The 15,176-nt window shown below is 40.1% G+C and overlaps 1 protein-coding gene across 2 annotated transcripts in view; it reads left to right on the top strand.

Annotated features, from left to right (window-relative positions):
- The window catches only part of igdcc3 (immunoglobulin superfamily, DCC subclass, member 3), a 290,154-nt gene that overhangs the window by 195,570 nt on the left and 79,408 nt on the right, over positions 1-15,176 (top strand). For both annotated transcript variants that reach the window (XM_062030995.1, XM_062031005.1), the window contains one exon: positions 8,548-8,706. In XM_062030995.1, coding sequence (XP_061886979.1) covers positions 8,548-8,706 — 159 coding nt within the window. The remainder of the gene's footprint in view (positions 1-8,547; positions 8,707-15,176) is intronic.

Here is a 15,176-nt window from a genome sequence, read left to right on the forward strand (position 1 = left end):
TGGAGAGGTCAGAGGTGACAACAAGTGTCATGTGTGTTTCTACCAGAGTAATGCCCGACCGTCCCGTTTGTTGAGTCGGTCCTTGACAGTTCATACCTAAAAGGGAAGACTAGAACACTATTTTAGTACAATCTAACTCGTAAATAAAGGCTGGCAAAAGTCAATTAGCAACGGAGTCAAGGGAAGTCGGTCCATTGTGCCTATAAAGCTCTCTAAAAAACCTCCAATAAACCTGAATCAATGTTTTGTATACATGCTGTAAGTAAATACAGTATTTAAAGGCCTACTGAAATGATTTTTTTTTATTTAAACAGGGACAGCAGATCCATTCTATGTGTCATACTTGATCATTTCGCGATATTGCCATATTTTTGCTGAAAGGTTTTAGTAGAGAACATCGACGATAAAGTTTGCAACTTTTGGTCGCTGATAAAAAAAGCCTTGCCTGTACCGGAAGTAGCGTGACGTCACAGGTTGAAAGGCTCCTCACATTTCCCCATTGTTTACAATGCAGCGAGAGCGATTCGGACGGAGAAAGCGACGATTACCCCATTAATTTGAGCGAGGATGAAAGATTCGTGGATGAGGAACGTGAGAGTGAAGGACTAGAGTGCAGTGCAGGACGTATCTTTTTTCGCTCTGACTGTAACTTAGGTACAAGGGTTCATTGGATTCCACACTTTCTCCTTTTTCTATTGTGGATCACGGATTTGTATTTTTAACCACCTCGGATACTATATCCTCTTGAAAATGAGAGTCGAGAACGCGAAATGGACATTCACAGTGACTTTTATCTCCACGACAATACATCGGCGAAGCTCTTTAGCTACGGAGCTAACGTGATAGCACATCGGGCTTAAATGCAGATAGAAACAAAAGAAATAAACCCTGACCTTAAGGATAGACAGAAAATCAACAATACTATTAAACCATGGACATGTAACTACGCAGTTAATGCTTTCCAGGCTGGCGAAGCTTAACAATGCTGTTGCTAACGACGCCATTGAAGCTAACTTAGCAACGGGACCTCACAGAGCTATGCTAAAAACATTAGCTATCCACCTACGCCAGCCCTCATCTGCTCATCAACACCCGTGCTCACCTGCGTTCCAGCGATCGACGGAGCGACGATCATAGATGCGGTCGGCGGCCCGGAGACGGAAGGAAGTCAAGGTGAGGTCGGCGGATAGCGCGTCTGCTATCCATCTCAAAGTCCTCCTGGTTGTGTTGCTGTAGTCCGCCGCTAATACACAGATCCCACCTACAACTTTCTTCTTTGCAGTCTTCATTGTTCATTAAACAAATTGCAAAAGATTCACCAACACAGATGTCCAGAATACTGTGGAATTTTGAGATGAAAACAGAGCTTTTTGTATTGGATTCAATGGGGTCAGATTACTTCCGTTTCAACGATTGACTCCACGCGCATACGTCATCATACATAGACGTTTTCAACCGGAAGTTTAGCGGGAAATTTAAAATTGCACTTTATAAGTTAACCCGGCCGTATTGGCATGTGTTGCAATCTTAAGATTTCATCATTGACATATAAACTAACAGACTGCGTGGTCGGTAGTAGTGGGTTTCAGTAGGCCTCTAATGTAGTAACAGGCACATTCATAATAACATGTAATATTTACGTATTTTGTTCATTTTAAGCATGCAGCGGCACATTCATTTTATAAACACATAACAATGGTCACTTTTTCCTTCAACAACAATACTACTAGTCGTAGCAGACTTCATGAGAGACAACAAACATGATAAAAGAAACACTTACTGTACAATATCTGCTCTCACTGGGATGACGACTGATGCGATGTTCATATCTTCCTGTTTAGATGAAGCATTAATCATAATCCTCGCAAAGGGTAAACATTTAAAAAAATGGTGGGCGCAAACGGGCATCTTTTCGTGTCTTTCTCGCCATCGCCGGGTCTAACTTGGCTGTCAAAGTTGACCAACTTTTCCTTTTACTATCCAGGTGAGAGGCATGATGTATAATGTGGAATTAACTTTCAACAGCTCACAGCTCACAGGTGATGCATCAACTCTCTGTGATCAATTCACCGCTAAAAATAAGTCCTTTATGTTAGTATTTATAATAATATTGCTAATACTTGGTTAATATTTAGGTCACAAAATGTAAATGGAGTATTGTTGGCGCTTTTTCTGTTTTAGTGGGTTTAATGGGCGTGATAGGTGGAATGATGTCATGGCTCCCATTAGCTCCATTGTTAGCTGACTTTTATTTACGTTTATTTACGCATTAGAATGCATTAAAAAAAAAAAGATGTGTGTTCTTGTCTCCCATAAGGATTGTGAATGATAGGCAAAATAAAATAAAAAAGTGCAGTTAGGGTGTGTTTACTATCTTTACCTTGTCCGCCCTATGTATGAGTTTTATATTGTATAAATTATATATTATTGATGTTTCCGATAACATTTCTTAGGCTGTTGACATATGTTGTTCTTTGTCGACCTGGAGCTTTCTTTCATACTAAAATTCCTGTTAACATCAGCTTTTCTAAGCTGTCTCTTAAAAGTACCAATGATTGTCACATACACACTAGGTGTGGTGAGATTATCCTCTGCATTTGACCCATCACCCTCACCCCCTGGGAGGTGAGGGGAGCAGTGAGCAGCAGCTGTGGCCGCACCCGGGAATCATCTTTGGTGATTGAACCCCCAATTCCAACCCTTGATGCTGAGTGCCTAATGATATGTCCGAGGAGTTTCAGCTGCCTCTTTCGAATCGTTGCAATAAGAGATCTTCTTGTTTTTGCCCATGCCAATACCTCTTAATTACTTTTCTTTTCAGTCCATGACATACAGAGTATTTTTCTGAAGAAACACATTTCAGTTGTCTCTAATTTTCTCAGTGGTCATTTACAATCGTGAAGTAGGACAGACCATACATACGTTTTAAGGACTCTGAGTTTGGTGTCAATTGAGACGTTTCTATTTGTAAATATAAAACTCATTTTGTTGAAGCTGTCTTTTGACATGGAAATCCATTTGTTTATCTCTTTTTCACATCTACCATTAGATGTTACTGTGATGCCGAGGTATTTGAATTGATCCACTTTTTTATGTTGTTGTTGTTGCATGTGATGTTACATGCAGGTAGATGTGGTTTCTTGGAAACTGTCATGCATTAGGTTTTGTTGAGGTTTAGAGCCAATCCGTTTGCTTCACTGTGGGCTACTACTGTGTTCAGGATGTTCTGTAGCGTTTCTTTAGAGTCTGCCACTACCACCACAGTGTCATCTGCATTCCTGAGGTTGTTAACATTCATCCCTTCAACTTTTATTCCATTTTGATGATTGATGTAGTAGATGTTAAACAGATCTGGAGATAGTACACAACCTTGTCGAATACCCCTTTGAATGGCTTTAAATTGACTGCATTCACCATCAATTCAGACTGCTGCTTCTTGTTCCCAGTACATATTTCTGATAATCCTTAGGTATTTCCTATCAATATCCAGTTCATTCTATCTTTGGAAAGGGTTTCACTTTATCAAATTCTTTTGAATAGCCTATAAAACACAGGTATAAATCCGCTCGCACTTCTATTGATCTTTCCAGTAACATACAATATAACATTTAGGGTGCCCTGGTCCGGGAGAATTCCGAATTGCGTGGCCGAAAGCTTGGTTGTAACGTATTCCTTGCTCTGGCCAGCAGTACACTAAGAACTCTAAGTACTGTAATTTTGGTGGTATGAGGCGTATCAATCTATGTTGATAACAGTCTGTGGCTCCTGGTTTATTTGGCAAAGTAATACAAATGTGTGTGACAATCATTGGTACTTTAATCTTAATCTTAAAATAGATGTTTTTATATCTGGTGGAATTTGCCCTTCGTCGTAAATGATGTTACACAATTTCGTCAGCTCTGATGTTCCAATTTTTCGAGTTCTTCTACGACTTCAGTTGGTATTTTATCTGGTCCATCCGCTTTACCATGTTTCATTTTGGACATAGCATTTTTCACTTCATGGGTGGGCCTTCCATGTTTTTTGTTATAGTTGGAGGTGGGCCCCGGTCGTCATGGAATAGATCTTCAATATATTCTGACCATCTTGACAGAATGTCTTTCTTATCCATTAGTACGTTGCCTTCCTTTGATTTGATGCATCCTGACTTTGAGGGCCCCTGCGTCCCGTTGACTTATTTGATCTTTTGGTGCATGCACTTGCTATCAGTGTCCTTGTGTTGTTCTATTTGTTTGCATTGTGAGTTTATCCAGACTTCTTTAGCCATGTTGCATTTCTTTTTTGTAAGTGTATCCAATTTGTTATACTAACTTTTGTTTTGTTTTGATACTCTAATGTGTCCATTAAATCAATAATTTTTTGAGTCATTAATTTTTTGCGTGGTTTACATTTAGTAACAGCAACAAGTTTTTTCCGTGGTTTGGTTTATATATTCTTGCATCATTTTCTATCTGTCTTCTGCATTTGTAAATGTGTTTAACATTTCAAATTTGTTTGACACTGATGTAGCAAAATTAATTCAAAAATCTTGGTCCTGTTTTAAAATGCGATGGATCGGAGTTATTTTATATTTATGGATGTTTTTAAGTCTCACTTTCATGTCTGGTCTAACTGGGAGGTGATCACCTGATGCGTTCTTTACCAACTTTTGCATTAAAGTCTGCCATTATAATCTTGATGTCCTGTGATTTAAATTGGCTGTTTTACATTTCTAGGTCTTTATAGAATTTCTTAATCTCTCCCTCTTCTTGGTCTGCTGTTGGTGGATAAGCTTGTATGAGACCAATGTCAAAGGGTGTTCCTCCAAGTTGAACAACAAGCACTCTGTCTGGAATTGCCCATAAAACCTTGCCTTCGAACATTTGGGATCCAAAATGACTCCAAATCCTCTTTGGTGTTTATCTCCTCCAGAGTATAAAATGTTGTGGTTATCTGATGTTATTTCACCGGCGCCTGATGTTATTTCACCAGCGCTTGTTTACTATCTGTACCTTGTTTGCTATATTATTGCTAATACTTTCAAAAATCGAGGGGCGTTCCCGTTGAATTTCTGTCAAGGAACTCGGAAATTTCGACTCACTAGTACAAATGGAAGACACCATTATTGCACACTTAAAACCCTCTATAAACAGCTCTGTTTAGAGCAGCCGGTTTTGGGGGTCTGTCCTACAGCAACTGCTACTGTAGATAATATCAGAGGACTTTGCGTAAACCAATACAACTATACTGTATACTTTATTTTTAACTTAACCACACAGCACAAATGAACCCCTATCTGACTCTCAGTGCAATCAACACGTACACAAGGCATGCTGGAAAGCTCAAGCATACACTTCTTCAACACGTTACCTTGTACTCAAAGTTGGTGGCGTCACATCTGCAGGAAATAAGGACATGTTTGACTTCCCAGCATGCCTTGTGTTTGGGTTGAGTGCACTGTAAGTGAGCTTGTGGTTCGAGTTAATGACTTTCGGTTCAGTTTTTACCATTGATTGGAGTCTGAGATGGTCTCAGAAAGTAACAAATGGTGTTATCTACGGTGTATATAAACTGAAAAGTTATATTTTTTATTCATTTCAACCAATGTTTGTTTTTGAAAGCTCAATTATAAAAAGGATGGTTGATATTGGTGACCGTGTGAGCCTCCTGTCTCTGCAAGAGTCAAGCACAGTCTTCATTTTCTGCCTGGTCTTTTAACACATGAAATGTGGACCTAACATGCATTGAAGTCGAAAAGGGATTAAAATGCCCCCTAGGCCCCTTAGCTAATATCAGAGACAGCCTTAAGTCTTTGTTCGGGCTGAGACTAGCATTAGGAAGTGGGAACTTATCTTGTAAGTGCAGAAAGTGCAGAGGGGAGAAGGGGATGGGGTAGTGGCGGTGGGAATTGTGTATATATCTAAGATTAGAAATCAAAGTTAGTTTCTGACATCATCATGGTGGTTAAATATCTAATAATGGTGTTTCCTGCAGGCTTTTAAAAATAAAAGCAGGTAAAATGGCGTTATTGTTCTATGCAACATATCAGTCTAATTGACAGTTTATTTTTTTACTAAATATATGTTATACTTTTTGGGGGGGAAATGTATTTAATTAAGTTTAAAACAAGAGCCCAATAAACATGTAATTTACATTATTATTACTAAATAGTGTGTGCAAACTATAAAATTGTACTATTAGTGTGCGTGTTGCAGGGGATTTATTAAGACGATGTGAATGATTGATAACAACTGCAAAATTAGTGCATACCGCTTTATTTTAAAGGCCTACTGAAACCCACTACTACCGACCACGCAGTCTGATAGTTTATATATCAATGATGAAATCTTAACATTGCAACACATGCCAATACGGCCGGGTTAACTTATAAAGTGCAATTTTAAATTTACCGGCAAACTTTCGGCTGAAAACGTTTCGATATGATGACGTTTGCGCGTGACGTCAACGGTTGAAGCGGAAGTATTCGGAGCCCATTGAATCCAATACAAAAAGCTCTGTTTTCATCTCAAAATTCCACAGTATTCTGGACATCTGTGTTGGTGAATCTTTTGCAATTTGTTTAATGAACAATGGAGACTGCAAAGAAGAAAGTTGTAGGTGGGATCGGTGTATTAGCGGCGGACTACAGCAACACAACCAGGAGGACTTTGAGATGGATAGCAGACGCGCTTGCCGCCGACCTCACCTTGACTTCCTCCGTCTCCGGGCCGCCGATCGGGTGAACTCCTTCGTCGTACCGTCGATCGCTGGAACCCAGGTGAGCACGTGTCGTGATGAGCAGTAGAAAGCTGGCGTAGGTGCAGAGGTAATGTTTTTATCATAGCTCTGTCGAGGTTCCGTAGCTAAGTTAGCTTCTATGGTGTCGTTAGCAACAGCATTGTTAAGCTTCACCAAGCTGGAAAGCATTAACCGTGTAGTTACATGTCCAGAGTTTGGTAGTATTGTTGATCTTCTGTCTATCCTTCCAGTCAGGAGCTTATTTGTTTTGTTTCTATATGCAGTTAAGCCCGATGCTATCATGTTAGCTCAGTAGCTAAAGTGCTTCACCGATGTATTGTCGTGGAGATAAAAGTCACTGTGAATGTCCATTTCGCGTTCTCGACTCTCATTTTCAAGAGGATATAGTATCCGAGGTGGTTTAAAATACAAATCTGTGATCCACAATAGAAAAAGGAGAAAGTGTGGAATCCAATGAGCCCTTGTACCTAAGTTACGGTAAGAGCGAAAAAAGATACGTCCTGCACTGCACTCTAGTCCTTCACTCTCACGTTCCTCATCCACGAATCTTTCATCCTCGCTCAAATTAATGGGGTAATCGTCGCTTTCTCGGTCCGAATCTCTCTCACTGCACTGAAAACAATGGGAAAATGTGAGCAGCCCTTCCTCCGGTGACGTCACGCTACTTCCGGTAGGGGCAAGGCTTTTTTTTATCAGAGACCAAAAGTTGCGAACTTTATCGTCATTTTTCTATACTAAATCCTTTCAGCAAAAATATGGTAATATCGCGAAATGATCAAGTATGACACATAGAATGGATCTGCTATCCCCGTTTAAATTTAAAAAATTCATTTCAGTAGGCCTTAAATTAGGTTTTTGAGTGTATACCGGCTGTCACCATGGGGGAACTCATTTTTGTACACATTTATGACATATGCTTTAACCTGTAGCATTTTGTCATGTTGTTGACATGCAGCACACATATATAATATGTGCCACCTTTTATAGGCTATATAGAAGTGTGATCGAGACAACAAAACCTACTTTTAGCATGCTGATGTTGTGCTCTGGGTGGCGTTGGTGCTGCAGTGTTGTGATGGTGCGTCTGGATCCTGGAGAAATGCATATTGCAAGATGATTTTTCATATATGAGATATATTAAAATGGCATATTTTCAATATGAAAAAACAAATGTTGTTTAAAAAATGCCAGCAAACACCAAGAATAATAATTATTACTATACACATTGCAGCTATACAATTATAAAAGTATATTGCTGCATAGACAATACAATTAAAATGTGTATTTTTGATAGTTCAAATATGTTGACACACACACAGACGGATGATTCTCTATCTCTCAATTGTCTGTTGTTTATTTGTTCTCTCCTCTGTCTTTGTGCGTTACTGTGCCAGTTTGCAAGGACATTCTAGATGTGCTAAATATAGACACAAAACTGCGACCACAGAACAGTTTCAGTCTTGATGAATGGCATTACGAGTGCTAAATTATTTTGTTTGGTTATCCTTGTCCCAGTATTGTTGGCGTTCTCATAATTAACATATTTTCTGCATTTACATGAAGACACGCTTTAATTGGACGAAAATTAGGAAGTTCACATGTTTCATTAAATCCACACCAAAGGTTTTCCACAAGCTGAGCCATGCTGATAAAAACATAACGATCTTGGTTGAAGTAATTATTCATTTTTGGTTGCGTGGAAACTCACATACAGTGTGTACATACTGTAGCGCTTACTGGTCCTCACTTGAACACAGTAATTGATCCAACAATCTGACCTGACGAACTGCTTTCTTTTGTTCTCTATAGACGGCCGTCCTATCGGTGTGGAGGGAATCCAAGTGCTCGGCACTGGCAACTTGATGATTTCTGATGTCGGTGTGCAACACTCGGGTGTTTATGTGTGTGCTGCCAACAAACCCGGGACCCGTGTTCGTAGGACTGCTCAGGGCCGCTTGGTGGTCCAAGGTGAGTTGGGAAAAGCCATATTGGATTCTCAAAAACTATGTCAGCCGATTGTGTTTCAGTTTAAATGCGGTAAACAAAGCACTAGCCTTCAGAATGAATGCATTTGTTTATTAAGTATAATCAAGATGTGAATGAATGTACATGCTAAAGAAGAACACAACTCTGATGAGTCGTCCACAAAGATTACACTGTACATCAATCAATCAATCAATGTTTATTTATATAGCCCTAAATCACAAGTGTCTCAAAGGGCTGCACAAGCCACAACGACATACTCGGTTCAGAGCCCACATAAGGGTAAGGAAAAACTCACCACCCAGTGGGATGTCAATGTGAATGACTATGAGAAACCTTGGAGAAGACCGCAGATGTGGGTGACCCCCCCCCCCCTCTAGGAAAGACCAGATGCAATGGACGTCGAGTGGGTCTACCATAATATTTTGAAAGTCCAGTCCATAGTGGATCTAACATAATAGTGAGAGTCCAGTCCATAGTGGGGCCAGCAGGAGACCATCCCGAGCCAAGACGGGTCAGCAGCGCAGAGATGTCCCCAACCGATGCACAGGCGAGCGGTCCACCCCCGGTCCCGATTCTGGACAGCCAGCACTTCATCCATGGCCATCGGACCTGTGCCCCCCGTTCCACAAGAGAGAGGGGGGCAGAAAAGAAAAAAAAACGCAGATCAACTGGTCTAAAAAGGGGGTCTATTTAAAGGCCAGAGTATACAAATGAGTTTTAAGATGGGACTTAAATGCTTCTATTGAGGTAGCATAACAGACAACTTTGCCCTTAGTCTACCATATACCGTATTTTTAGGCCATAGGGCGCATCGAATTTCATGGCTGCAACACGTGACAAAGTAGTTGGGATAGGGCATGTTAACCACTGTGTTACATGGCCTTTCCTTTTAACAACACTCAGTAAACGTTTGGGAACTGAGGAGACACATTTTTTAAGCTTCTCAGGTGGAATTCTTTCCCATTCTTGCTTGATGTACAGCTTAAGTTGTTCAACAGTCTTCGTTGTGGTATTTTAGGCTTCATAATGCACCACACATTTTCAAAGGGAGACAGGTCTGGACTACAGGCAGGCCAGTCTAGTACCCGTACTCTTTTACTATGAAGCCACGTTGATGTAACACGTGGCTTGGCATTGTCTTGCTGAAATAAGCAGGGGCGTCCATGGTAACGTTGCTTGGATGGCAACATATGTTGCTCCAAAACCTGTATGTACCTTTCAGCATTAATGGCGCCTTCACAGATGTGTAAGTTACCCATGTCTTGGGCACTAATACACCCCCATACCATCACAGATGCTGGCTTTTCAACTTTGCGCCTATAACAATCCGGATGTTTTTTTTGCTCTTTGGTCCGGAGGACACGACGTCCACAGTTTCCAAAAACAATTTGAAATGTGAACTCGTCAGACCACATAACACTTTTCCACTTTTTATCAGTCCATCTTAGATGAGCTCAGGCCCAGCGAAGCCGACGGCATTTCTGGGTGTTGTTGATAAACGGTTTTCGCCTTGCATAGGAGAGTTTTAACTTGCACTTACAGATGTAGCGACCAACTGTAGTTACTGACAGTGGGTTTCTGAAGTGTTCCTGAGCTCATGTGGTGATATCCTTTACACACTGATGTCGCTTGTTGATGCAGTACAGCCTGAGGGATCGAAGGTCACGGGCTTAGCTGCTTACGTGCAGTGATTTCTCCAGATTCTCTGAACCCTTTGATGATATTACGGACCGTAGATGGTGAAATCCCTAAATTCCTTGCAATAGCTGGTTGAGAAAGGTTTTTCTTAAACTGTTCAACAATTTGCTCACACATTTGTTGACAAAGTGGTGACCCTCGCCCCATCCTTGTTTGTGAATGACTGAGCATTTCATGGAATCTACTTTAATACCCAATCATGGCACCCACCTGTTCCCAATTTGCCTGTTCACCTGTGGGATGTTCCAAATAAGAATTTGATGAGCATTCCTCAACTATATCAGTATTTATTGCCACCTTTCCCAACGTATTTGTCACGTGTTGCTGGCATCAAATTCTAAAGTTAATGATTATTTGCAAAAAAAATATGTTTATCAGTTTGAACATCAAATATGTTGTCTTTGTAGAATAATCAACTGAATATGGGTTGAAAATGATTTGCAAATCATTGTATTCCGTTTATATTTACATCTAACACAATTTCCCAACTCATATGGAAACGGGGTTTGTAGATCAAATCCCCCCGGTCCGTGGGACACATTTTCAAGCGTTGACCGGTCCGCAGTTACAAAAAGGTTGGGGACCACTGGTCTACATAACATGTAATGGTGGTTCTTTGGTCAAAATGTTGCATAGATTATGTTTTACACCGCAGCTTCAAGTCGCTTTCTGATCGTCTCTTCAGGTTGCGGCGTTTTGTGTGAGGTCTTTTTTTACATGGCTCCACTTCGGCAGCGTCTTTTACATGTCATCTTTGTTGTAGCGGTGTAGCGTGCAGGGACGAGAGTGGAAGAAGTGTCAAAAGATGGAGCTAACTGCTTTAATGACATTCAGACTTTACTTAAATCAATAATGGAGCAGCATCTCCTCATCCGTGGCTCACTAGTGCAATAACAACGCCGGATATGTGTCCCGTGAAAAACCGTCTGTCCGAAACTCTCTAATAACTAAAGTTCTGTGGGTGAATTATGTAAATCCACTACACCGGTAGTTTTAAGTGCTAGTTTTAGTAATTTTAGCGAGTCTACTGACTGACAGATATAAGTTAGAACTTTACGGCACTTTATATTAGAAATGGCAAAAGCGGATGATTGTCCCATAACAAGAAGATAAAGAAAAAGCAGAAGCTTATTGACTATGGCGTCAGCACAGACTACAAAGGCGGATTTTCAGGACTTATGCAGATCCCAAATACACATTAGCAGGTACCAAAAGGTAAAAAAAGTTGGTTTTGCTTAAATTTTGCAAAACAAAACGGCAGATAATTTGTCTTCTAATAGGTCCGATTTTGAGATCCTTATTCACACACCATAATAATACCCGTATGTTGAAGCACATACATCATGCTCCAACAATCCATCAAGCGGTGAGGCTTCATCGCTTACCAAAGTTGTACCAAAACATTTTGACAGATTTTTGAGCGCCGTGCGTAATGTTCTAAATGTTTGGTGTTGTTTACTGACGTCATCTTGCAGTCTACACGTATCTCTTATGTGTGACTGCCATCTACTGGTCACACTTATCATCACACCATGTACCAAATAAAATAGTTTCAAGGTCGTTAAGCGCACCGGGTTATAAAGCGCACTGCCGTTTTTGAGAAATCGAAAGTATTTTAAGTGTGTATTACTGTCCGAAAAATACAGAAAAGATCATTTTTAAATAATGTAATATACATTACATTTATATACATACACGCCATCAGTGTGTGAATGTGTGTGTGAATGGGTGACATACAATGTAAAGCGCTTTGGGTGTCGTGCAGGTATAGTAAAGCGCTATATAAACACAGACCGTTTACCATTTGCATGATGGAGAGTCACATGTGCTTATACTTTGTGTGAGTCTTAGTAGAACCCTAAGAGGGCCCTATCCTATATGTTCAACTACAGTATGAGTATAAAAATCATGTACTCATTTTCTACATGATGCAAAAGTACCATATCATGAAGTTGGTGTGTTTTTAACTTATTTCTGCTTTCACTTCTATGCCACTCCTAAATCTTGTGAATGGCCAGGTACAGGAACTCAGATTATTAACATTTTACAAGAGCTTTTAGATTTCTCATTTCACAGCTTTAAAAAAATCCATGTTTGGCAATTTATCGGGTGTGTAGCGGTAATCTACGACTGCTGCTGAGTACAGTTGGTGGCTTTTTGTGAACATGGCAGACAATAGTGTTTTTTTTTCAGATGTAAGGCTATGTCTACACTAAGCCGGATAACCCCTTAAACGAATAATTATTTAGCCTAAGCCCCATTTTTGTACACTCATTGATTGTTTACAAACTGAGTTCGGAGAGGAAGTGACGTCAGAAAGAACACGCCACAGCCAGCTTCATAATAAAGCGGTTACATAACTCGGAGCTAACCACTGGAAATATGGAGGCGAGTCATCCAGACATGCCCGTGTTTCTCCTTCCTCTACGTGTACAGATGCTTGTGGAAATCACATATGAATACCTTAAGACAGGGGTGTCCAAACTTTTTCCACTGAGGGCCGTACACGGGGAAATTTAAGCATGCGGGGGCCATTTTGATATTTTTCATTTTCAAACCTTAACAAAATATATGGATTTTTTTTTTTTTAACATTTAGGGCTCCGGGGGACCATAAAGGGTCATGGCGTGGCATAGTGGGTAGAGCAACCGTGCCAGAAACCTGAGGGTTGCAGGTTCGCTCCCAGCCTCTTGCCATCCAAAAAAAAAATTGCTGCCGTTGTGTCCTTGGGTGGGACACTTCACCCTTTGCCCCTGGTGCCACTCACACCGGTGAATTGAATGATGAATGATAGGTGGTGGTCGGAAGGGCCGTTGGCGCAAATTGCAGCCACGCTTCCGTCAGTCTACCCCAGGGCAGCTGTAACTATGAAAGTAGCTTACCACCACCAGGTGTGAATGAATGATGGGTTCTACATGTAAAGTGACTTTGGGTACTTAGAAAAGCGCTATATAAATCCCAGGTATTATTATTATTATTAAAATGTAAAAAATAAGTCAAATTATTATTATTTTTTATTTAACGCTTACAGTAAATCTCTATATCAACTTTGTTTTTTATAGTAAAACTGAAATATGCAGTATTTAGTCATTAGAGCCCTAAAAGATCAATAATGCAGGGAACCATCGATTTTAAATCTTTAATATTTTTGAGTAATCACAGTGAAATGTTAAATAAAATCCTACTAAATATATTTGGGATCCAAAAGGTCCCCCACTCATAAAGTGATACATTCTTGTTAGGTTATTTTTACTTTTAACACTTAAATTACGAGATCAACTTCAGATAAATCTGTCGATTTTACGTTTGAACTATTATTTTGTTTGTATTATGCTCTTTTGTCAAATAAAACTTTGATGTTTTTTTATGGCAACCACACAATATATGCAATATTTTTTCCACATAAAACATTATAAAGTGATTTTTTTTTAAGTAATGATTTATTATAACATAGATTTTTAGTCTTTTTTTTTTTTTAGCAATGGCAAAAAAAAGAAAAATAAACAAAGACAAAAGAATAAAAACAGCCTGCATGGCAGCTTTGTGTCAACATTGCAACTTTTTCTTGTTAGATTTCACCTCATTCCACTTTTTTTAAATGTTTTTTTAAATTTTTGCAATATTATCAATTTTGCAATTTTTGCAGAATGTGTGGCGGGCCGGTAAACAATTAGCTGCGGGCCGCAAATGGCCCCCGGGTCGCACTTTGGACACCCCCGCCTTAAGAGAAAGCAATTGCAGCTATTTGGGATACAACACTTATCAGACGGCAAGAGAACTTTTGAATGCCCAGGTCAGCTGTGATTATACTTAGCGAAAAACTTTGTCCATTTGTCGAAGGAGAGACAACAAGAATGCGAGCTCCCGTGGATGTGATAAAAAAGTTAGCCTGTGCTTTGTATTACCTGGCCGTCGAGGGAAAACTACGGAAAACAGCAAATGCATTTGGACTGGCAAAGCAGACTGTATCAGTTATTGTCTTCCATGTATGTCGCGGACTCAACGTCTTGGTCCACAGTAAATAAAGTCACCAAAAACGAATGTACAATGAAGGTGAAGGCAAAAGAGTGAGGAATGTCCTGACCAGATATCTAGATCCCTAGTTTGGTTAATGTAAAACATTATTTATCACATTGTTTACGTGTCTAATAAAGATTTGATTAATTTATGATGGCTCAGGTGTGATTCACTACAATAGGGCCCCACAGCACACTGGATTCCTGTTAATTGAAATACCACAACGCTGGATATTGTTCACATAAGTTAAATTTAAGAACTTGCCCGTAAAGCAACACTGGAGGTGTTTACTAACCTTATCCGGCTTAGTGTAAAGGGGGCCTAAGACTTGTGTATCTCAACTGGATTAAGGCAGAGATAAGTAAGATGTTTTGTTTTCCGGGGAACTAAAGCCCTACCACACAGTCACGGCTACTCTGCTTTTGTCACTTCACGCACAGCTGTTTCGTGAACAAAGCCCATATTCTCTCAATATTCATCCAATGATAAACGTCATCCAATTTTTCTGTACTTTTTGCTAATAACTATTAACATGGAAACTGTTCAGGGGGCGCGTGTCTATCCAGCTCTGAGCAGCGGAGGAGCGTTGTGTTGGCCTAGTCACCTGACCAATCACAACCGAGTAGGCGTGGTGAAATGTGTTTTGGCCAAGAGGACAAGAATGCAGATTTACCTTGTACATAACAAATGTATGGAGCATTTTATAAAAGACAGATACGCACTATAGTGCCCGGCAG

This window comes from Entelurus aequoreus, linkage group LG02, assembly GCF_033978785.1.
Source record: "Entelurus aequoreus isolate RoL-2023_Sb linkage group LG02, RoL_Eaeq_v1.1, whole genome shotgun sequence".
NCBI lineage: Eukaryota > Metazoa > Chordata > Actinopteri > Syngnathiformes > Syngnathidae > Entelurus > Entelurus aequoreus.